This window comes from Mustela erminea, chromosome 15, assembly GCF_009829155.1.
Source record: "Mustela erminea isolate mMusErm1 chromosome 15, mMusErm1.Pri, whole genome shotgun sequence".
Lineage (NCBI taxonomy): Eukaryota > Metazoa > Chordata > Mammalia > Carnivora > Mustelidae > Mustela > Mustela erminea.
The window spans coordinates 12,157,168-12,181,701 of NC_045628.1; the positions used below are offsets into that span (position 1 = coordinate 12,157,168).

At 45.3% G+C, this 24,534-nt stretch overlaps 1 protein-coding gene across 1 annotated transcript in view; it reads left to right on the plus strand.

Annotated features, from left to right (window-relative positions):
• The first annotated feature begins 21,339 nt into the window (after window positions 1-21,339).
• The window catches only part of SLC15A1 (solute carrier family 15 member 1), a 49,619-nt gene continuing 46,424 nt past the window's right edge, over window positions 21,340-24,534 (plus strand). The window contains exon 1 of the mRNA XM_032315192.1: window positions 21,340-21,578. Coding sequence (XP_032171083.1) covers window positions 21,575-21,578 — 4 coding nt within the window. The 5' untranslated portion in view covers window positions 21,340-21,574. The remainder of the gene's footprint in view (window positions 21,579-24,534) is intronic.

Sequence of the window (24,534 nt, forward strand, 5' to 3'; positions counted from 1 at the left end):
GGATGGAGCTAGAAGGTATAATGCTAAACAAAATAAGTCAGTCAAAGACAAATACCATATGATTTCACTTACATGTGGAATTTAAGACACAAAACAAACAAGCAAAGGGAAAAGAGAGAGAGAGAGAAACCAAGAAACAGTCTCTTAACCATAGGGAACAAACCCAGAGAGGAGGTGTGGGGGATGGGTGAAATAGGTGATGGGGTTAAGGGGTGCACTTGTGATAGCACATGGTGATTAAAATAAAACATAAATAAATAAATAATACAGTAGCTATGGTCCAAAGATTCCATATACATGGCCAATAGGCTCATGAACAGGCCAGCATCACTAATTATTAGAGAAATACAAATCAAAACCACAATGAGATATTATCTCACAACTCTCAGATTGGCTAGTATCAAAAAGACAAGAAAAAACAAATTTTGGAGAGGATGTGAAGAAAAGGAAACCCTCGCACATTGTTGGTGGGAATATAAATTGGTGTATCCACCATGGAAAACAGTATGGAAAATCCTCAAAAAATTCAGAATAAAACTACCATATGACCCAACTATTCCACTTCTGGGTATTCACCCAAAGAAAATGAAAACACATTCCAAAAGATGTATGCACCCTGATGTTCATTGAAACATTACCTACTGTAACCAAGATATGGAAACAGCCTAAGAGTCCATTGAAAGATGAAGAGGTAAAGAAGATGTGGTATATCTACAATGGCATATTATTCAGCCATCAAAAAAGAATGAACTCTTGACCATTTGTGACAACATGGATTGACCTCGAGGGTATTATGTGAAGAAAAATATGTCAGACAGATGAAGACAAATATTGTATGATCTCACTCCTATGTGGAATCTAAAAAAAATCCAGAACAAGTGAACAAACAAAAGAAAACAAAACAAGTTCAGAGATACAGAGAACAGAGTGATGGTTACCAAAGGGGAAGGGGGTAAAGGGTGGGCAAAATGGAGGAAGAGGGTCAACGGTGTGGTGACAGGTGACCACTAGACTTGTGGGTATTGCTGTGTAGTGTATACAGATGTCCAGTTATAAAACTATACCCTGGAAATATATATAGATATAGTTATGAATATAGATCAGAAAGAAAAGTAGCTACACAGCCCTCCCTGTATGCCACACACTGAACAGAGACTTCTCCTCTGTACAATAACCCGGAAAGATAATTTTCTCTGTGTATGGACAGAAAACACAGAGGGTTAGAGATACCAAGTGACCAGGCCTGGCTTCCCTGCTCCCCTTCCGGCCCAGTGCGTGGTCCATCCGCCCTTCTCTTATGTAAAAACGTGCTCCGGGGCCTGAAGGGTCCGCATGAATTCCTCCTGAGGCCCTCGCCTCCATGGCCTCCCTTCCTCCGTCTGACTCACAGATCATTACAGCAAACAGTGTCCAATGACTCGTTCACCAACCATCCCGCTACCAGCCCGAGAGCCGGATCTGAGGGCACGTGCTTTGCACAAATCATTAGCAAATACTATATGGGCGGCGTCTTCAGTGCAAGGGGAGAGCAGTAGACTGGCGCAAGATCAGAGATCAGAGGATGGGATCGGGATCAGAAGGAAGCGGGCCGATGGCAGCACGAGCCCCACCTGGCTCCAGAGCGGTTCCCCCTCAGGGGAGTGGATGGGCGCCTGCGCACCGTGGCCCGCGGCCTAGAAAACGCTGCGTGGGCCGTTCCTCTCAGTCGGGGCTCCTAGCAATCTTGGGAACAGATCCTCTAAGAGAGTAATGACATTGAGTATTCTCCTTATGTTTATGAGATTTCTTTTTTCATATTCAATACATGTGGCTAGTTACTTTCTTACACTGCTGGGGAGAGAAAAGTGTTTCCAGAAGGCAACTTGACAATGCGTATAAAGAGCCTAAAATTGCCTTCATACCCTTTGACTAAGAAAGTCCAAGTTCTATACTGGAGAAATCCCTGGAGAGACACACAAATATTTCTGTACTAAAATGTTTATTGTCATGTTGTTAAAATAGCCCCAAACAAGAAACCAACCCAAAGCCCGTACCCACCAAGGGAATAACTTCACTATGGTAGCTATTCACAGCGAAATACTTGCAGACATTAAAATCACTTTAAGTTGACTTAGTGACATAGAAAAATCTTCATAAGGCTGAGTGAAAATAGGTTATAAAATATGTATGATATTGTTCAGTGTTTGTAAGTTTATTAACTTATGTGTAAAGGAAAAGTCTGAGAAGAAGTGCCACAAAATATTAACACTAGCTATCCCTAGGGGTTTTTTTCTATACACTTTTGAGAATTTTCCAAAAAAAATTCATAGTGAAAATTTATTACTTTTACATTCAGAAAAAAAAAAGCTATCAAAAACAATTGCCCACTTGATTTTGGTGATAATGTGGAAGTGACTTTCTTATCTCCAGGAAGGATGTTAGCTCTTCTCAGTTACTAGGTTTAGAGAAACAGTTGCTGTGATTCAAAAGAGAATTTCCCAGTACACTTAAATGTGGAGAGCAAACATGCCTCACTAATAGGCTGATGCAGGGAGAGTTAATGCATATCTAATCTCAGCTGACCCACTCCCTTCTCACTGACAGGAACATACTGCGATCTTAGGACACAGTCTCCCAGACGATGAGAAATTATTTGGTCTGTTTTACAGATAAGAAATCTTCTGTACAGAGAACTGCTGTTTTCCTTTGGACGTACCAGTTCAATAAAGCCAAGAGTAAAATGTATTCTTTGAGTTTCTGGCCCACTGTGTTGGTCTGGTGGCTTATGCGTAGGATATTCAGAGAGTAGAATCCCTAACATAAATGACTACTCTAATGTTTGTTCTGGAAAACCTTGTTTTCAGAGATCAGGAACACATTAAGTTAACAGAAGCTGTTTTTCTTGTCTAGTCACAGACTCTTGAATGGAAGGGAAGGTATGTTGTGTGGTTTTATATTGTCCCCACTGAAGTGACACAATTCTCTTTCCAGAAGAATATTTGGGGGTGGGGGAACATTGTTCCCATGAACCTTTCGAGAACTGTAAATGAATGGCACGTATTCACCAAGAGACACCTGGGCTGACATGGCAGAGGAACCAGTGGTAAGCACGGGATATATTGGAAGACAAAATCAAGTCTAGCACCCATGTGAGAAAAAAGTGACAGGTCAGAATGTATGCGTCTTGAGCCTTGAGAAGCTGGAAGGACACAACGGATAATACTCATCAGGGACAGAGGGCAGGGTTGTGGGGAGTAAGGAAGCTTCTTTTTAATGATTTCCACCTGGGCCACTTGGCAAATGGAACAGTTTACTGAGTAACAACTGACATTCGATGACCTTGATGCTTCCATATATAATATCTCAACGAAACTTCTCTGTGACTTGATGAGCTAGGTAATATTGCAGTTGTACAGATAAGGAATCATACTTGACTCACCAAGTTCACGCAGCTTTTGCTCGAGGAAGCTGGATCCAGACCTCGGTTTCTGGGGCTGCTTGTCCCATCTCTTAAACACTGTGGGAGCAGGTCATCAACACGCTTATGCAAACTATTCTCTCTCTTCCTAATAGAAATCACTCCCATTTTTTGAACCCTTCCTTGTTCAGCGAGACCCCTGGAGGACTGGACATTTTCTATATTATGCTTTCATGCCCACAACATCACTGTAACCTAAGTGTCATTATCTACATCTTCTCACTTGGGGCTGCCACCAACCACACACACTAAGCACCAAAACAGATGCTGGGGCACTTGGAGGGCTCAGGAGGTTAAGCGTCTGACTCTTGATTTCGGCTCAGGTCATGATCTCAGGGTCATGGGATCGAGCCTCGGGTTGGGCTCCACACAGTGGGGAGGGAATCTGCTTCAGGATTCTCTCTCCCTCTGCCGGCTCCTCCAGCTCTCTCTCATTTCTCTCAAATAATAAATAAATCTTAAACAACAACAGCAAAACTGAGATGCCAAATCAGGTGTGTCTGACTCCAGCGCTTGAAGGATTTTCAGTGTGTTACTCACAGTGGTGTTAGTGGAGTTGGGACGGGGAGAGCATGAAAGAACTTCAAAGAACTTAAACTGAACCATCGGCCCTAAACATTGGCTTCAGGACAACCAATAAAACCAGAGCTGGCTTAACAGTCACACAACCTGTGCGGTCACCAGGGCCCTGAGCTCAGAAGGGCCCTGTGTTTCATTGAATACTCTGCTGTCACCATCTTGAGATTCTGAATAATTTTATCTTTGCACTTGTGTTTTCTAAGTGAAGTTCACTGGGACGCTGGAGCACGTGCACGAGCGTGGAGATACACCCATGCCCACCGTCTGCCACCATTTCTTGCTGCCTTTTGGCTCAGACCGTTCACGAGGCCCCAAGAGCATAGAATTGCAGCTGACCCGCGATGTGTGGGAGTCCAGTGGGGCCCACAGTGAGCACAAGGTAAGGAGTTAAGGCCACGAAGTAGGGAAGCAGGGCTGCTGAGAGCCCCAAGAAGCCACTTGCCATCCAAGCAGAAGGTACTTCCAATGCAGAAAGAAGGCAATGGTGTTCTAAGAACCAACCGCATCCTTCCTCAGACACGTGCTCCTTCCCTGTGTTAGCCAGTGGCTTACCCGGCAGATAGAGCTCCCCACAGCTCCTCATCCTTCCAGACCTCCTTCCTCACCCGGAAGCCAAAGCTGAGAGCACTGGCAGAATGAGCATGTCAGGAAGTGAAGTGAAAACAGTCGCGTTAGTGTCACCCAGTGTTTCCACTGCTCTGGTGAGAGCAAAACAGATATACATTTATCAGCTATGAAATACAAATTATGTGATTTTCATGACTCGGCCTGTGAGTTAAATGTGCTTGCATTTGCTGACGTCACATAATATAAAGGTAAACAATAAAATTGAGGCTAATAATTATTTTTTTTTTCCGTACTCGCAATCACATTAAATAGTAAATGAACAGTATGAGGAGTCAAGAGAGACTCTGTGGGGGGCGCCTGGGTGGCTCCGTGGGTTGGGCCTCTGCCTTCGACTCAGGTTGTGATCTTGGGGTCCTGGGATCGAGCCCCTCATGGGGCTCTCTGCTCAGCGGGGAACCTGTTCCCCCCTCCGCCCCCTCTGCCTGCCTCTCTGCCTACTTATGATCTCTTTCTCTCTCTCTGTCAAATAAATAAATAAATAAAATCTTAAAAAAAGAGAGAGAGAGAGAGAAAGACCCTGTGGAAGAAGGAAAGGCAGTATGGCTCAGGACCTTCCATAGCGCTTCAGTCCTACTTTTTGAACAAGGGACAGTGTCTTTTTATTTTGCACCAAGCCCTGCAGACTATGTGGTCAGCCTGAGTATAACAGACACACACCCATACACACGCACAGACGTGTACATACGTTTTCTGAGGAACAGCTCTCTCATGCATTTGCCATGTAAATATTTTGAGGTCTGGAAATTTCAGTCTTTTCTCCAACTTCAGAGAAATACCAGCCCCCTAGTCCTCATCAGCTCAGCTCAAGTCCACGGTCACAAAATCATGCACCTAGCATGACGTTTCCTTGCCACTGATGGAGTCTGAGACCATCTCTACCATGACAAATGTGGCAACCCCTGTCACCTTCACTGGGGTGACAGCTCAGTTGCTGTATGTTCCACCAATGACTTTGCCGCCAAGAAAGTGAAACAAGGAATTAGTAGGGATTGACCAGTAAGAGTTTAAAAAAAAAAAAAAAAAAGGATATGTAGGTGTGGTAGGTAGAGTAATAGCTTCTCCAAAGGTAGGTCCTAATCCCTAAAGTTTATAAATGCTGATTGTATGGAAACAAGGTCTTGGGAGACATGATTGAGTTAAGATGGACCTGGTTTACCAGGATAAGTCCTCAGTGCAATCACACATATCCTTGTAAAAGGGAGGCAGAAGGAGAGTTAGGACCTGTAGGAAAAGAGAAGGCTCTGTGAAGACAGAGGCAGGGGTTGGAGTGCTGTGCTCACAAGCCAAGGAGCCCTGGCAGCCGCTGGCGCTAGAAGAGAAAAGGGAGGATCCTGCCCTTGAGCCTCCAGGAGGGAGGAATCTGCTGACACTTTGACCTCAGACTCCTGGTCTCCAGACCTGCCAGAGATTACATTTCTATTGTTTTGAGTCACCAAGTCTGCAATCATTAACTTACTCCTTCAAAACAAAAACAGAGAAAAACAAAGAAAACCAAACCTTGCTCTTAAAGGTAGAAAATTCAGACTCTCCCAGCAGTTTCTCACATATAGAAAAGTTAAAGGAAATTAAAAGGCCTGAAGGAGACTGAAAAATCCAGTTCACAATGGCCTTGTCTCCTCCCTTCCTGTCCACAAAGCCCGTGCACCGCATGTAGCAGAACACGAGAACTGACACCGTTCCATAAATGTGTTTCATCTATAATTTTGTGATTATGTAATCACACATTTAATTCTGTGGCTTATATACTCAGTAGAAAGAAACGTGTATCATGAACCTTGTAACAAAATAACGCTTCCTATCACATTACTCATTTACCACCTTACTTCTGCTCAACCTGTTTCCTTCCAAGCATATGCTGATTTCTCCCTGCCTGGTACAGAGACACCTTAGGGAAGTCGGTTCATCCTGCAATTGTGGCTGCTTCGTAGGCTTGTTAGGTTCATAGCTTTCACCCTGTGTTTTCCTTTTTCAAGAAATAAATTTATGCAGTATAGTCTGAGCAGGTATTAGAGCACGATACCGAGTACAGTAGGTTTTTACGGGTACGTGTAGAATTGAATATGTGAGCCCTTGGTTCTTCTTCAGGGATGATACGTCAGTGGAAGGGTGAGTTCAGGAGCTTCCTATGTTGCCATCTTGGACCAGAAACCAGTTATAGAACTTAATATGGATAATCAATGTTATATCACTTAAAACAGAAAACAGAAAAGAATAGAGAAAACCATATGGTCTTAAGATAATCTGATATGTAAAAAATTTGTGTCTAGTATTTATAATGATATGCTTGCCAGTTAGTGCCCTTCCCTAACCCTCTCCCCTCTCTGTTTTGGCTGGCCCTAAAATTTATATGTAAATACAGAAGGCCTAGGATAGCCAAAATAATCTTAGAAATGAAGAACAAAGTTGGAGGACTTGCACTACCAGATTTCAAAATTTATTGTAAAGCTACAGTAATCAAGAGAGTGTGCATTAGCATTAAGAATAGAAATATAGGGGCCCCTGGGTGGCTCAGTCTTTAAATGGCTGCCTTCACCTCAGGTCATGATCCCAGAGTCCTGGGATGGAGACCCAACCCACATCAGGCTCCCTGCTCAGTGCGGGGTCTGCTTCTCCCTCGCCTCGGCCCCTCCCCCTGCTTGTGCCCTCGCTCACTCTCTCCCCATCTAAAATGAATAAATAAAAAATCTTAGGGGCGCCTGGGTGACTCATGACCTCTGCCTTCAGCTCAGGTCATGATCCCAGGGTCCTGGGATCGAGCCCCGCATCAGGTTCTCTGCTCAGCAGGGAGCTGCTTCCTCCTCTCTCTCTCTTTGCCTGCCTCTGTGCCTACTTGTGATCTTTGTCTATCAAATAAATAAATAAAATCTTTAAAATAAAATAAAATAAAAGACAAGCAACATACTGGGGAGGGATGTTTGCAAATCTTCTTTCTTTCTTTTTCCATTTTATTTTATTTATTTTCAGTGTTCCAGCATTCATTTTTTTATGCACCACACTCAGTGCTCCATGCGATTCGTGCCCTCCATAATACCCACCACCAGGCTCACCCAACCCCCCAACCCCGACAAATCATATTTCCAACAAAGGGCTTGTATTCAGAATATATAAAGAATCTTTACAACTCAACAACAAGACCAACATCCAATTTTAAAATGGGCAGAGGTTGGAATAGGCATTTCCCCAAAGAAGATATATAAATAGCTATTAGACTCATAGAAAAGTGTACAATATTATTGGTCATTGGGAAGATGCAGATTAAACCCCACCCACAAACTCCTAAAGTGTACAATGTTATTGGTCATTGGGAAGATGCAGATTAAACCCCACCCACAAACTCCTAAAGTGAAACTCATCTATCCACCCTCTACCAGTGATGTGTTGGCAAATATTAGACAGTTACCTCTCTTGGAGGGAGACAGCCCTGATCAGTGGCATTGGCCAATTTCCTTGGTGTAAAGACTCCCACCTTTGCCGACCTCAGGCTACCCACCTGGAGCGTGAAAGTGGGATTGGGAAGAGATGTGCACATTTGGCTTCTTGAGTCAGAATGAGCAATCCCTCCCCACCCCCAGCCCACTGTACCACTAGGAAAGGTCCACTGAGGACATTGATTTACTTGCCCCCTGTAGGGAAAACCTCGGCCAGCCACATAGAAACAAATAAATTCTTTAAAGGAACAGATAAAGAAGGCTCACTCAATTTAGGAAGAATCCATCAACTTAGAAGATCCTGGATAAGCAAATGGGACCCTGATAGGAAACTGAGATGATTTAGAGACAAGAAGGCAATGTTATTTGAGATTTCAATTTCAGTCTGTACCCTCTGGGAGATTCAAGGAGATGACTTGAGCCGAAGGCAGACGCTTAACCGATGGAGCCTCCCATATGTCTAGAAATGAAATCCACTTGACACTAACATTTGGAATGTTCCCCTTGGCCTGCCACAGGAGTGGAACCCTGGAACCACTGAGCAAATGGAATCAGAAAACCTACCAGGAAGATGGAATCAGATTCTATTATTTGTCTCTGCAGGGAACTTACATGATTCTAATAGGGTAATGCTGTTTATTGGAATTTGATTTATGTAATCAACCTGTGGGTCATTCACAGAAGACTACTACAGAACAGAATATATATGTTATCAGGCTGGACTACATAAAAGAAAAATTATAGCAGTCAGATATTGGGAGAGGAAAGAGGAGAGATCAGGTTTAAACAAAAGTAAGTCAAGCAGAGAAAGACAATTATCATTTGGTTTCATTCATATGGGGAACATAAGCAATAGATGGAGGACTACAGGGGAAGGGAGGGAAATCTGAAGGGGGAGAAGTCAGAGAGGGAGATGGAACATGACACACCATGGACCCCGGGAGACAAACTGAGGATTTCGGGGCGGGCGGCGGGGGGGCTGCTGGGAAAGGGGTAACAGGGTGATGGGTATTAAGGAGGTCACGTGCTGTGATGAGCACTGGGTGTTATACATAGCTAATGAATCATTGAACACCACATCAAAAACGAATGATGTACTATACAGTGGCTAACTGAACATAATAAATGTTTTAATTAATCAATTAATTAAAAAAGAAAAAAAAAGAAAAGAGGTGCTCCCGGGTGGCTGAGTCAGTAAAGCATCCAACTGACTCTTGGTTTGGGCTCAGGTCATGATCTCAGGGTCCTGGGATGGAGGCCCTGTGTGGGGCTCCCTGCTCAGCGGGGAGTCTGCTTCCCCCTCCCCTTCTTGTCCCCCTCCCACCCTGCCCCTCAGGTCAAGCTCTCTCTCTCAAATACATAAATAAAATCTTTTTTTTTTTTAAAAAGAAAGAGAAAAAGGAGTGCAAAGGTCTAATATCCTATCCTATAAGTAAGGAAATACTAAGACAAATAACTAATTACAGATTTACTTAAAGATGTTGAGGTAGCCAATTAAAGAACTGAAATAAAGGGGCGCCTGGGTGGCTCAGTGGGTTAAGCCGCTGCCTTCAGCTCAGGTCATGATCTCAGGGTCCTGGGATCGAGTCCCGCATCGGGCTCTCTGCTCAGCGGGGAGCCTGCTTCCTCCTCTCTCTCTCTGCCTGCCTCTCTGCCTACTTGTGATTTCTCTCTGTCAAATAAATAAATAAATAAATCTTTAAAAAAAAAAAAAAAGAACTGAAATAAAGTTTTTAAAGCTATCTGAAGTTGAGGAGAGGAAGAGGAGGGAGCTATGATAAGAGGGCTATTACAAGTGAGCTAAATTCTCATTTTTCATGGTGGCAGCCTATAATTTAGAGTTAATATGTCATGACACAGACATATAATCATTTTCTTTAGAATTACGGAGGTTAACTTCCCCAAACCACGAACACATAAATGGCTACAAATGACAACAGTGAAAGAAGCCAGTTACAAAGGCCCACACCGCGTATGATTCTATGTAGACGGAATGTTCAGAATAAGCAAATTCATAGCGACAGAAAGCGGTCTGGGAGTCGCCCAGGACTGAGGGGAGGATAGGAGACTCGAAGAATGACCGCTCGCATGTGCGGGTTTCTTTTGGGGGCTGATGAAAATGTTCTAAGACTGATTATGGTGATAGTCACACAACTCTGAATATGCTAGAAACCAACAAAGTGTTATACGACATGTAAATTACATCTCAGTAAAACTGTTACTAAACAAAAGTCTGGGATACATGGAAAACAGTATGGAGGGTTTCAACTTCAAAAAGTTAAAAATAGAATTGTCATGTAATCCAGCATTCCCACTTCTGGGTATAGTTCCAGAGGAATTGAAAACCGTGTATTTGCACACCTGTGTTCGTTCTAGCATGATTCGAGATGGCTGAGAGGTGGAAGCAATCTGAATGTCCACCGGTGGACAAATGGGAAAGAAAACGTGGTGTATCCATGCAACAGAGGATTGTTCAGCCTTAAGAAGAATCGAGTCCTGACATAGGCTAGAACATGGATGAAACTTGAGGATGTTAAATGAAATAAGCAAGTCACAAACAAACAACTAATGTATGAATCTACTTATTTGAGGCGCTTAGCATAATCAGACCCACAGAAACAGTAACAGAATAGAATGAGGGTTACCAGGGGCTGGGGAGGGGGAAAAGAGGAGCCGTTCAATGAGTGGAGCATTTCAGTTTTACGAGATGAAAAAGTTCTGAAGATCTGTGATGCAAGGGACATGTAGTTAACCCTAGTGTACTGTACACTTAAAATTTATTAAGATGGTAAATTTTTTGTTATTTATTTTTTTAACACAATGGAGTAAAGTCTGGGAACTAGACTGGAATTAGGAGCAGCAGACCTTGTCTTCTCATTGTAACCTGTTCTGTACTGTTGGGTGGGTTTTGCTTTTTTTAATCTCTAAAACTTAATTGTTTGGGGTGCCTGGGCAGCTCAGTCATTAAGCGTCTGCATTCGGCTCAGGTCATGATCCCAGGGTCCTAGGTTTGAGACCCGCATTGGTGTTCCCCGCTCTGCAGGGAGCCTGCTTCTCCCTCTCCCATTCCCCCTGCTTGTGTTCCCTCTCTCACTGGCTCTCTCTGTCAAATAAATAAATAAAATCTTTTCTTTTTATAAGACTTTATTTATTTATTTGACAGAAAGATCACCAGTAGGCAGATAGGCAGGCAGTGGGGTGAGGGGGAAACAGGCTCCCTGCTGAGCAGAGAACCCAATACGGGGCTTGATCCCAGACCCTGAGATCATGACCTGAGCTGAAGGCAGAGGCTTAACCCACTGAGCCACCCAGGCACCCAATAAAATCTTTTTTAAAAACTTAATTTTTCATTAAAACTAACAAATAATATTACCAAAAAAGGTTGGACATAGATTTTTTTCAAGTACCTCCTGCAATATTTTAATTATTGTTCTTGAGTCTGTAGCAACTATGGGTGCTGGTTTCTTATCTTGAAGTACATTGCTAACAAGCTCACATTTCTTGGGGGTTATCTATCCTATATGGCAAAGCAAGCAATGAGATCATAGTCTCACCAATTATTTGCTGTTATATTTTCTATACATTTGTAATATAAATTTCAGTCACACAGACAAACCATCTGGATATACATTTCATCTGTTGAAGTCATTTACAAATGCCGAGTTAAATTTTATGTTGATGGCACACAAATTATTCCATATAAGCTTGTATACTTATATATCCATTATAAAATTATTCTTTCTATAAGAGAGAATTATTTACAGACCTTTGGTTGATCTAATCTGATTTTCACTGATTTTTTTTCCACTAATATCCTTTTTTATTCTTTTTCAGTATCCCACATTGCATTTAGTTGTCATATGTCTTCAGTCTCCTCCAATGTGTGACAGTCCCTCCGCTTTTCTTGTTTTTTTTTTTTTTTTTTTCACAAAGTTCACATTTTTCAAGCATTCAGGTCAGTTGTTGTGTAGCATTTTGCTCGGTTTGGGTTTGTCTGATGTTTTCTCAAGATAAAGTTATGTATATTTGGCAAGAAATCTACAGAAGTGATGTTGTGCCCTTCTCAGTGCATTGTATCCAGGGTACATGATGTTGATGTGTCTTATTCTTGGTGATCTTGACCTTGATCTCTTGATCAAGGTGGTATCTGTTGGGTTTCTCCACTATGAAGCTACTGTTTTTCCCTTTGTAATAAATATCTTGGGGAGATGTTTCAAGGTTAGATGCAATTTCCTTTGATTGCTCATCCCTATGGGCTGTTAATTTTTTAACATCCCAAGTAGTTTGTTGGGTGGCTAGGTATTGACTCTAAATAAAAAAGGATATAATTTATACGTATCTGTACCACAATATTTAAATATTCTCCAGTTGCCACCTTACTTCTTTCCTAGTGAGATTTCATACTCTAACCACACAAAGAAAGTTAATGAAGTGCTATGATCCTCCTCATCTGAAGGCTTATATACACTTAGGACTTTTATACATATAGGACAGTTAATGCTCAGGATTTTTTATATATTCCATTGCTCTTTTCATTTGTTTGTTTCATGCATTAATTATGAACGTGAAGAATGGATTTGATGCTATCCAAATATGTTTATCTTGTTTGCCATCCTGATTCCTTCTAAGAAAATATTAGCTCATGCTAGCAGGATTCAGTTAAATGTGTTACCCCATTTAACTAGTATTAAGAAATGATCTGGGCTTCTCAATCACCATGGTATAAGGCGATATTCTAGCCCTCTTACTACTCATGGTGGACAGCAAAATGCCCTCCACCAGCACAAAGATGTCCATGTCCAAATCCCCAGAATCTCAGGGAATATGTTATAGTGAATGTCAGAAAGGACTTTGCAGGCATGATTAAGTTAAGGATCTCAAGATGTGGGAGATTGTCCTGGATTATCCAGATTGGTCCAATGTAATCGCAAGGGTCTTTATAAAATGAAGGCAGGAGGTTTAGAATCAGAGAAGGACATATGATGAGAGAAGCAGAGGGGAAGGAGAAAAGGAGTTGAAGGTACCACGCTGCTGGCTTTGAGGATAGAGGAGGGGCCCCAAAACGAGGAATGCAGTTAACCCCTAGAAGCTGGGAAAGGGCAAGGAAACATTCTACTCTAGAGCCTCAGAAAGAACTCAGTTTTGCCAGCACCTGGCGTTTAGCCCCATATAATGACCCTTTTTGGATCTCTGACCTCTGGAACTATAGTAAATTTGTGGGGTTTTTTAAACGATTTATTTGAGAGAGGGGGGTGCAGAAGGAGAGGGAGAGAATCTCAAGCAGACTCCCTGCTGAGCACAGAGCCTGACACGGGGCTGGATCTCACAATCCTGAGATCATGACCTGAGCTGAAATCAAGAGTCAGTCACTTAACCGACTGAGCCACCCAGTCGCTCCTAAATTTGTGTTGTTTTAAGTCACTAAGTTGTGGTGATTTGTCACAGCAGCAATAAGAAACTAATACACTGTCGCAGAAAAAAATGATTTGTCCTCTCTTTTTTGGCTAGTGTTATAGTCTTGAGTGATACAAGTTTTGAAAGATAAATTCAGTGATATGTTATAGGAATACCTGCATTTTAAAAATCTGTGCCATCCGTGGCATTTGGAGGGATGATATGTTTTTATGAATTCTAGAAAAGAGGATTGAATAATTATATATGAGTAAATCACATGTCAAGAGTGTGTATTTACTCACAAGGAATTTCCAGACTCCACCATCTATATATATAGTATTTCAAATGTGTAGTAATTGACTAAAGCAGATCACTAAAGAGGGGCACTTTGACAAATTCTGGTTTTGTATAATTAAGCCTGAAGTCGATAAATGGGGTAGTTGTGTCCATATTTCTGATACCAGATGATAAATAAGTTGTCATATTATTGGCACATAAACCAATAATGCATGAGACATTACAAGTCTTATGGCTTGGCAGTCTGGGATAATTTCTGAAAGCAACTACCAATGAGTTTCTTTAAAAAAAAAATAATAATGAAGAGAGTACATGAAGAATTGAAAGTACCTCTGCTTCCCTTTTTATTTTGATATGTCCCAGGGATTTTATATTCATTGGAAGAAATTTTTCCAGAATACATCTTTTGAACACTTTCTGAAATAGTGACATTCCAGGTAATGAAAAGCTTCCAGCATCTACTGCTGGGCACATGGAATGCTTTTCCATTCTTTTCTAACTGCCTAGGGAAATAAACTATTTGAGAATGACAAATGTGTTATTTAATTATGTCATTTGGTCTCATCGCATATGGAGGTGAAGAATCATTTGATGGCCTTTATTCCACCTCCCCCAAAAGTGATATGTGTTTATATCCAAAATAATTTGACCTTTTTGTTGTTGTTGTTGATTTCCTTCTTATTTGAAGGAAGACAGTTGTGTACTCCTTGGGTTGTGACAGAGATAAGACTGTTCAGCATTCCTAGGTAAGTACCCACGTTTTCTCTCTTTGCTGGGCTGAGTGTACCAGTTTGGGATTGTACATCCTCACTTCTCAGGCTATGCTGGTGTCCCTAGGTGCTCTGACTTTCCTCTCAGCAGCTGGTAGAGCAGGCTGTGTAGTGAAGATGAAAGAGGAAGTCAAGGAGAAACTAGGACTTGAGCCACACCTTGGCCACTCCACCCAATGTTCTGGGGCCTGCAAGTCTTGTGCATATGAGGTGGCTGTTGTACTATCATGCTATCATGCTATCATGTCCTACATGCAGGGAAGGAACTCTAGCTTCTAAAGACTTCTTCCCTTCTCTGGATTTCGCAGTTAGAGTTTCCTTTTTTTGTTTAAATAGGTGGCTTCCCCCCACTCTGTTCAAATGCAGATATTCTGAGAGAAATGAACACTAAGGCTTATCAGGCATTTATTTTGTAGCGGGGCTAGTTTTCCAGGTCCCTTCCTGAGAGTAGATTTTGAGGGAGAGGGAGAATATGAAGACTCCAACAGCTAAGGAACAGGAGGCATTTGTGGGAGGAAAACAAAAAGAGCAGGCTGTTCTTAGAGAATCAACATTTCATAGATTACCCAAAAATGGACCTTTTGTTCAAATAGAATGATCTGTTCATTCTTTATCCTTTATCATCTGTAAATATGAACGATGCCTTCTCCACCCCCATGACCACTTTCTCCCTCTTCTTCACATTCCCCAACCCCTGTGATACCCCCAAGGAGAGGACATAACCCAGTAACTGTCTACACAGATGTCCACCCTTGCACTACAATTTGGGAAAATGGAGGAGCCCACTTTGCTCTAAAGAAAACAGGTTGAAGAAATCTTTCAAATGCTTTCCTTAACATTAAAATATATTAAATATGTTTAAAATTTTATGTAAATACATGAAAATATATGTAAAGATATTTTAAACTATTAAAAATAAGTAACATCCCTTCAATACTCGTTAGGATGGCTATCATCCAAAAGACAGATAATCACTGGTGTTGGTGAAAATGTGGAGAGATTCGAACCCTAATATACTGGTGGTGGGTCGTAAAATGGTGCAGCTGTTTTGGAAAACAGTCTGGCAGTTCCTTACATGATTGAATATAGAGCTCCCGTATGACCCAGCAATTCCACTCAGAAGTATGTACCAAAAAGAAATAAGAATATATGTCCACACAAAAATTCATACACATATTTTCATAGTAGCAAAAAATTCATAATTGCAAAAAAGTGGGAAGAGCCCAAATGTAATATAAGAAAAGAAGGAAGCATGGAGGAAGAAAGGAAAGAAAAAGAGAAAAAAGAACCCAAATGCCCATTAAGGCATCCTTTGATGGGTTAAACAAAATGTGGTCTAACTACACTATGGCGTACATTCAGCACATGCTACAACGTGGACAAATCTTGAGGACAAGATGCGGAGTGAAAGAAGCAAAACACAAAGGACCACATGTTGTATAATTTCATTTATATGAAATGTCCAAAGCAGGCAAATCCGTAGAAAGAGAAAGCAGAGTAGCGGTTGTCTAGGACTGGGGAGGAGGGCGACTGTTGATGGCATACTGGGATTCTTTTCAGGGGTGATGAAAATATTCTAAAATGTAGTGTGGTGATGGCTGCCCAGCTTTGTGAATATACTAAAAGCTGTTGAATTAAACACTTGAAGTGTGTGAACTGTATGGTATGTGATTTAAATCTCAATGATACTGTTACAAAAAAAAAAAAAAAAAAAAAAGAAAGAAAGAAAGTGAGAGAGAGAGAGTAACATGACCACAGAGGCTAGAATCTTTCCATGTACCATGTTGAGGAATTTGCAAACCATTTTAATTCCCTCAGGAACTCAGTCAACCCAGAGATGCTGGGCCCTCACTCTCGCCTTCTCCCCCATGGTACCCCAAGATTCTAGGGAATCCCATAAATCCAGGTGGCATCTTGCCCAGGGGCCTGTGACCACCCCCAACCTTAGGTGCAAACCTCATGGACTGCTGGTGTTAGGGCTGTTGCTGAAGATCATCTTGTAAGGTTTTTACTAAAGAGAAAAGTTTGTATTTACAACTGATACATCTTATAAACTATATATATACACACATATTGTTTTAATATACATATATATCCCCCTTTTTATTAACATATAATATATTATTGTTTCAGGGGTACAGATCTGTGATTCATCAGTCTTAAACAACACACAGCACTTACAACACATACCCTCCCTAAGTGTCCATCACCCAGGCTCCCCATTCCCCCACCCTCAGTTTGTTTCCTAAGATTAAGAGTCTTTTATGGGGGGAGCCTGGGTGGCTCAGTGGGTTAAGCCTCTGCCTTCAGCTCAGGTCATGATTTCAGGGTCCTGGGATTGAGTCCCATATCAGGGGTCTCTGCTCGGCGGGAAGCCTGCTTCTCCCTCTCTCTCTGCCTGCCTCTCTGCCTACTTGTGATCTCTCTCTCTGTCAGGTGGATAAATAAAATCTTAAAAAAAAAAAGAGTCTTTTATGGTTTGTCTCCCTCTCTGGTTTTCTCTTGTTTCATTTTTTTTCTCTCTTTCCCTATGATCCTCGGCCTTGTTTCTTAAATTCTGTGTATGAGTGAGATCATATGATAATTCTCTTTGATTGACTTATTTCTCCTGGTATATTACCCTCTTGTTCCATCCATATCATTGCAAATGGCAATATTTCATTTTTGATGGCTGCATAATATTCCATTGTATATATGTATCACATCTTCTTTATCCATCTATTGATGGACATCTGGACTCTTTCCATAGTTTGGCTATTGTGAACATTGCTGCTATAAACATTGGGGTGCAGGTGCCTCTTTGGATCACTACATTTGTATCTTTGGTGTAAATACCCAGTAGTGCTATTGTTGGGTCATAGAGTAGCTCTATTTTACACACATGTATATTTAATATCCACGTATTTTTTTTTAATGTGGAAAGAGGTTGATCCACAACATTGTAAGAATGAGTCTGTTGGTCACATAGCAGATATTTGTTGAGAATTTACTAAGCGCCTGTAGTGGGGGACACAGATGACAAGAAGGCAACATGAGTATTTCTGACAATGATTCCGATCATAAATAATTACCTTCCAACAGTGACAATAATCTCTCTTTCCCACAATAAACCCAATACCACAATCAGCCTCTACTTTGGAAGAAACTTTGTGAAGAAAATGAACCCAGTTTTAGAGAAGTTTCTCTGGGTGACAAGAGAGGAAAATAAAACCCAGCAAGGGAAGGCAACTCGCTCAAGGTCACGTGGGTGATGCCATTGAACCAACAACTTTCTCAAATCAGTTGTGAGGCTCTTAAAACCCTGGGAGTGTACCACTCCCTGACCCACGGAAGATGCTCAGAGAACATTCTATGTTGTCGTCTAAGCCTTTCTAACTACAACACGAGTCCAACTCCCAACCTCGCACTAGGACGTCATCGAAAACTTGGAGTTGCAGTGCCCTCTCCGCCGGCTTTCCAGGCTGTGCCCTCACATCCAAGGTGCCCACACCCTGAATTGGGAGTCCATCATTCCCTCACTTTAGGAAAGAGTTTGACCAGATCTAAATACGTCCAGCTAAAGCTGTTTTGGAGCATTCGAAAGAGAGGCATGTTAAAGGAGAGGAAATCATCTTAGATTTGTATGTATCCCCGTGTTGCCCAGCAGGGGCATCGCAGCAGAACAGGTGCTCAGAGCCGGGTGTAGGACTTTCCTTTCCAGCAGACGTGATGCAGGCGGGGTCTCCAGACAAGCACCTTGGAATGAATTTGGCCCAGTTGCTTGTTCTCTTCTCCAGGCACCTGTGGTCTGAATGGCTTTCCGTACCTGTTCATATTTCAGATTCCTCCTTCCCCTGCCTCTTCCCATTTCTCAGAATCTCTCTTCTCAGATAGATAGATAGCCATGGAACCCATTTTTGGGTTTTTGTTATTGTTGTTTTTGCTGGGGTTTTTTGTTTTGTTTTGTTTGTTTTTTGGTTTTTGTTTTTTCTTAGAGTCTGTCCTTAACCATCAGCATCTCTAGGTGCTTGATAGGTAAGGAAACTTCTACTCAATTTTCCTCTGAGGCAGAATTAATTAAAAAATCTTTACAGCCAAGCAATCTGAGGGATAGAGCTGGAGAAAATGATACTTTATTACTCCATAAAGTTCACAAGCTGCCTTTTGAAGGCAGCATTCTTACTGGAATAGAGTACCACAGAACTTCGTACCATTTAAGTGCTACGGTAAGTAGAAAATAAGGAAGGGTCTAGGTGTGGACGACTGTCCCTGCTGCCATCTTGTGCTCATCTCATCATTACCACCAACATTCACTTCTCGCCAGAAATTTCTCATAAGGCCTTCCTCTGAGGCCAAACCACAGTTCTGTTTCTCTAGGACCAGCTTGCCAATTCTGCATATTCTTAGACGTGGAGCCCTTTGGAGAATGTCGTGGGTTCAATGGTGCCCCCTTCCCCCCAAACATTCATCCACCTGGAACCTATGAATGGACCCTATTTGGAAAAGAGATCTTTGCAGATGGAATAAAATCTCTTGAGATGAGATCATCTCACTTTAGGGTGGGCCTAAATCCAGGGACAGGTGCCCTAATAAGAAAAGAGGAGACTCAGGGGCAGGCCATGTGAAGCCAGAGGCAGAGACAGGAGCGACACTTCCATGACCCAAGGAATGTCTGGAACCACCAGAAGCTGCAAGAAGCGAGGACAGATCTTCCCTGAGAGCCTTCGGAGCGAACACACTGTCCACACCTTGATTTCAGACCCCTTTGCCTCCAGAACTGGGAGAGGATAACTCTGTTATATTTCAGATGCGTGCTAATGTGTTATGGCAACCTTGGGAAAGCAGCCCCCGGAGTGCTGAGGGGAAGGGAGAGGTACAGAGGGGCTTGTCCACAAGGTTTCCAAGGCAATTACTCCCTTAAATACACAAATGCCAACGAGTGTCAGGTGAGAAACGCGTGGTCTCCAAATCCAGCCCATCCCAGAAATTCTAGTGGATACTGGGATTTGCTGATCTACTCAGGATCAGTAGAGCTTGTTTCTGGTACCCCTTAGTGTTTGTCCTTCATTCATGCTCCTCCGTCTGAGTAATCTGCCTCTTCACACCCTTCGAGAAGGGAAAGCATGCGGGCTCTGTGGGTGCGGGGCCATTTGCCCAAGTGCCCATGGCTACAGCAGCAGGTTGTACTTAGTGGTGATGAACAGCCGCCAAATGAAGGATTCCGTTCACAGGTGGAAGAAAAAGCATTTGCCTCACAGCTTCTACAAAGTCACCTGCATCTCATGCCCAGAGTTCCTGATTCAGTAGATCAGGGTTGGGGCCCAAGAATTTGCATTTGTCGCCAGTCCCAGCTGATGCGGAGGCTGCTGGTCCGGGAACCTCACTTTGAGAACCACTAGCCTGGACCAACTGTGGCTTTCCCGTGGCTCAGGATTTCAGGCTCGATGAGCTCAACAGAAGTACCACCCCGCAGAGAAAACTGTGGTCAAAACCAGCTGTCACAGCTTCACCTGTCCACCGGTGGCTCCTCTGGTGACAGGCCAACAACAGGAACAGGCTTCGGACTCCGCCGAGCCAGCGCCCTCCCCTCAGTGCGGGCGGCCTTGCTCTGCTTCATGCAGTCGCTTTGCCTGCACCCCCCAGGCCTCCAGTAACACCACCGGCTGCCCCGCGGGTAGCCATTAAGCCATCACCTGCAGACACTTCTCCTCCCCCAGGTCCCGGAAGAAAGCCCGAGAAGCGCGGGGTCCAGCCGCGGCTGGGGAAGCGCTGCCGGGCCAGGGGGCTTCTCCGCGCGCACCAGCCTTCCAGCCGGCGGGCGTGCGGAGGGGGCACTGCGGAGACGAGGACCCTAGAGACACGAACCGGCGAACCAGATGGGGCGCGCACGCGGCCGGGTAGGGATCCGCCTGCGAGCGGGGGACGGTCGGACGGCTGCGCCGACGTGGATGGATCCCGCCGACGTTAGAACCAGGGGAAGGAGCGCCGCGTGCTTGCACCTGTCGGAGGCGCTTGGAGCGCTCGGATTCGTGGGGAGGGAGAGCAGAATGCTGGTGGCCGGGGCCCCGGAGGGAGGACAGACAGGAAGAGTCCCGTGGGCAGAGCTTGCGTCTGGAGCGAGGATAAAGCCCCGGGGACGAGCGGTGGTGGCGGCTGCACGGCCACGGGAAGGCACCCGGTGCCACTCACTGTACACTTGGCCGTGACAATGTACGTTTTCCGTGTACTTCGCCATGATTTGAAAAAACAGAAACTCCCTTTATTTTCCCTTGTCATGTTCCCTCTCAGTATTTGCAAAGCCCAAGCCCGCTTTCCCTTGAGTCAGACCAGGAAACAGAAATGATCAGGAGATCGTGGCCCTATTATCATTATCATTTTTGTTCTCGTTGTTCTTAAAGGAAGGTGAGGTAGAGTCTTCCAGAAACTCTTTGCCGGGTTCACATCGCCGGTAAAGCCCCACACGCGCGCGCGCGCACACAGACCACGGACCAGGGCTGCGCCCAGTTTTGCTTCCTCACACAGAAGTGGTGTTTCCCCCGCCTAGTGGTTTCCAGCGTGGGGTCCCTGGAGCAGCAGCGGCATCCCCTTAGAACCGGTTAGAAATGCAGATTCTCAGGCCGCACCCTGCCCTACCGAGCCCGCAATCGGCGGGGAGGCCGGGGAACCTGCATTGTCACAAGCCCTCCCGGGGGCCAGCTGGGCGCCCACGTTGGGGCGTCCCTAGCCCGGGTTTCTGGCCGCTGCTCCTGTCACCCGCGCTGTGCCCGCCCCCAGGGGCCTGGGGCGGGACGGGGAAGACCCGGGCTGGCCCCTGCCGGCTGTCCCCTCGCTGGGGCTCCAGGGGCGCTCACCTCTGCTCCCTGTGGGCCCCCGCCTCCGAGGGTGGAGCCCGGCCGCCCCGCCTGCACACCTCCAGCTGCACAGGTGGTTGGGCCGGGCCTGGAAACAAAGTTATAAGAGCGACACCTTAAAAAAAAAAAAAGAGTCCTCTCTCCTGGACTGCCCGCTCGCCAGTCGGCGCCGGAGCCCTCGGAGCCGCCACCATGGGTAGGTGGCGCGGCCAGGCGCGGGGTCTCCGGGGAGCGGGGCGCGGGGGGGGGGCAGAGGGGGCTGCGCGCTGGGGTCGCTGCACTGGGGGCGCCGCGGGGCTGGCTCGGCTGCAACGCAGGTCCCCGCAGTCGCCGGCGGCCGGCAGACGTGCGCGCGGAGCCGGGAGGCGGGAGCCGCGGACTGGTGCACGCCGCGGGGGTGGGAAGCGACCAGGGGTCGGGAGAACCGGGTCCCTCGGGCTTCGGGCAAATCGCCGGCCCCGATCTCAGTCTCTGCGCGAAACCGGGAGAGCCCGAGGCGCCCAGACTCAAAGGTGGCAGGAATCGATACCGTCACCTTGACCTGGCCTCCTGCTGGGAATCCTGGTCCCCGTGTTCTCAGCCTGTGGCTGGGATTGGGCTTGAAACTGGACGGGGTCGCGCCCGTGATAGCAGGACCCCAGACCCTCTAACCAGCGGGCGGGCTGCCTTGGCACCTCCCTTGCCCGTGGCTGGCCAGACGACCCCGCAGCTCCCTGCCTGGCCCCAGGGGGAACTGGGGGCCCTCGCTGGCCCTTCTTATCCATCTTGCCACTGTCCTGAGGCTTCAGCAGAAGGCCCTCGAGGAGAGTAGCTAGTCCCCGCAGGCGTGGAGTGTCCACAGCACCTGGAGGAAAGATCTTAATCCTGCCTGCTTCAGAGCAGACCCTGGGGCAGGAGGCAGAAGCAGAGAGCAGAGCCCATCGTCCCAGCCCTCTTCTCCCTTAAAAATGGAGAAAGCAGGTCAAGGGACTCCCCCAAAGTCATGCCCCGGATGAGCCCAGGCAAGTGCAATGTGGCCGCATGGCTGAGAGAACCAGGTCTGGCTTTGACCACCTCGCAATTCTGTTCCCGTCTACCACGTGCTACCTCTATGATTTGGTGTCAGTAAGTTAAACTTTTGGGGCTTCGATTTCCTCAGCCACTAGAAGTATCGGTAGCAACCTCCGTGGTTGTGTCAGACTGTGTACGAGTGTGGAACCAGGGGGTGCACCACTGTGACAAGCTCAAATGTCTCGCTGTACCACGATGCGTCCCGGTTCACACTCGGGGCTTCTAGTGGTGGCCACCTATGCTACAGCCGCCCTTGGGGAGGGAGAGGCTGTCAGTGGTATGTGCTTCGCCAGCTGATAAACTCCTGGGCTGGAGTTCTGGATCCTTACCTCCCCCTGTCATTTGCCCGTCACTCCGTGTGACTTCTCCGGGAGGTGATCTGAGTAGTTATTCGAGTTTTAGATACAAATACCTGAGAAGCCTCTGTGCTAAGTTTGGACTCTCCTAAAATACTTCCAATCAGGCTAGCTGTGGGCAGCCTGGTTATCGGTGAATGAACACTGTTAGCTTCTGAAGTGTCGCCCTAAATGAATTGATTCTTTCCAGTTTGCAAACCGGTCCTTCAGTGGTGGCTTTTTGTTGTTGTTGTTGTTCCAACTGAGATTGGCGCAGCATGTGAGTAGCATTATACCCACACACCAGTTGTATGTTTACTCAAGTCCTACAGTTTCAATATCTAAGTTTAGGTAATAAGTAGAACAAAAGATTTTTAAATAAAAGGTAGCAGTAACCTCTCCTCGTGAGAATAGATCTTTGGCACTTAGATGGTGCCGAAGTTGCTTCAGGGCCCCTCCTGACTGAAGAGGGAACACCTGGCACGCTGGGTGAACCCGTCGGGCGGCCGGGGATGGAGGGGAGGAAGCCAGGCAACGGAGCTTAGAAACACCTTTGCTTCCAGCTGATTCTGTCCCATGTGAAACTGGAACTAGTTTTCACACCAGGCTCTTTGGCTGACCCCGGGAATGGGGAGCAGAAGTTGGGATGAAGTAGGAAAGTGAGGGGTGCAGTGAGAGTCAGAATTATACCATTGGTTAGACTCAGTACCCCAGCGGCAAGGATCCCCAAGAATAAAGTGGGTGAAAAGTCGCTTTGGGCATCTCAATGCAGAGCTAAGCCTGGCCACAGTCCAGTTACAATCACGGACTGCAGACCCTTTGCTTTAAAGAGAGGTTGGCAAGCTTTTCCTGCGAAGGGCCAGATAGTAAATGTTTTCAGCTTTAGGAGGTAGCCAGTCTCTGTGGCGACACTCAATTCCGCCCTTAAAGTGCGAGATATATATAAACACACGGGCAGAGCCGTGTTCCAATAAAACTTTACTCACGGGCACGAACATTGGAATTTTCTGTAATCTTTGTGTGTCACGAGATAGCTTTTAAAAATTGTTCTTCAGTCATTTAAAAACATGGAAACCATTCTTAGCTCGGGAGCCGTGGAGAAGCAGGTGGCGAGCTGCATTTGGGCCACGAACCATCGCTCGCCTACTCGTGCTTTAAAGTCCGGGCGCGCTTCTCAGAGCCCGGGATGGAGAGGAGGCCGCCTTCCGAGAGCCGCCTCGCGAGTTAGGCTTCCGGCTGGCGGAGAGCCTCTCAGGGGAGGCCTTGTGGGGCTGGGGATGCTTCTGCTGAAGATTCCCCATATCCTTCCCGTCCCCAGAGCTGAGCAGGAGTCTGCGCTGAGGTTGCTGTTCTTAACTAACTACTTCCCGTATTTGACTTTGAGAAAATGAAGTGTGAAGAGGCTTCAGGTTCTATGACCCAAGCTCCTGCCAGATCCTCCAGGCCATTTTTGAGGAATTCATTCACTTAATGAAGAATGGTTGGTTATAGTTCTGTCCCCCACTACCCCTCAGCCTCCCGCCGGTCTTGTGGGATTCTGATGAGCTTTTCCAGTCAGCTTTCTGCCCAGGCATCAAATGGCGGACTGCTTTGTTTTTTTGTGTTTGTTTGTTTGTTTTTTTTTAAGATTTTATTTATTTATTTGACAGACAGAGATCACAAGTAGGCAGAGAGGCAGGCAGAGAGAGAGAGGAGGAAGCAGGCTCCCTGTTCAGCAGAGAGCCCGATGTGGGGCTCGATCCCAGGACCCTGAGATCATGACTGGAG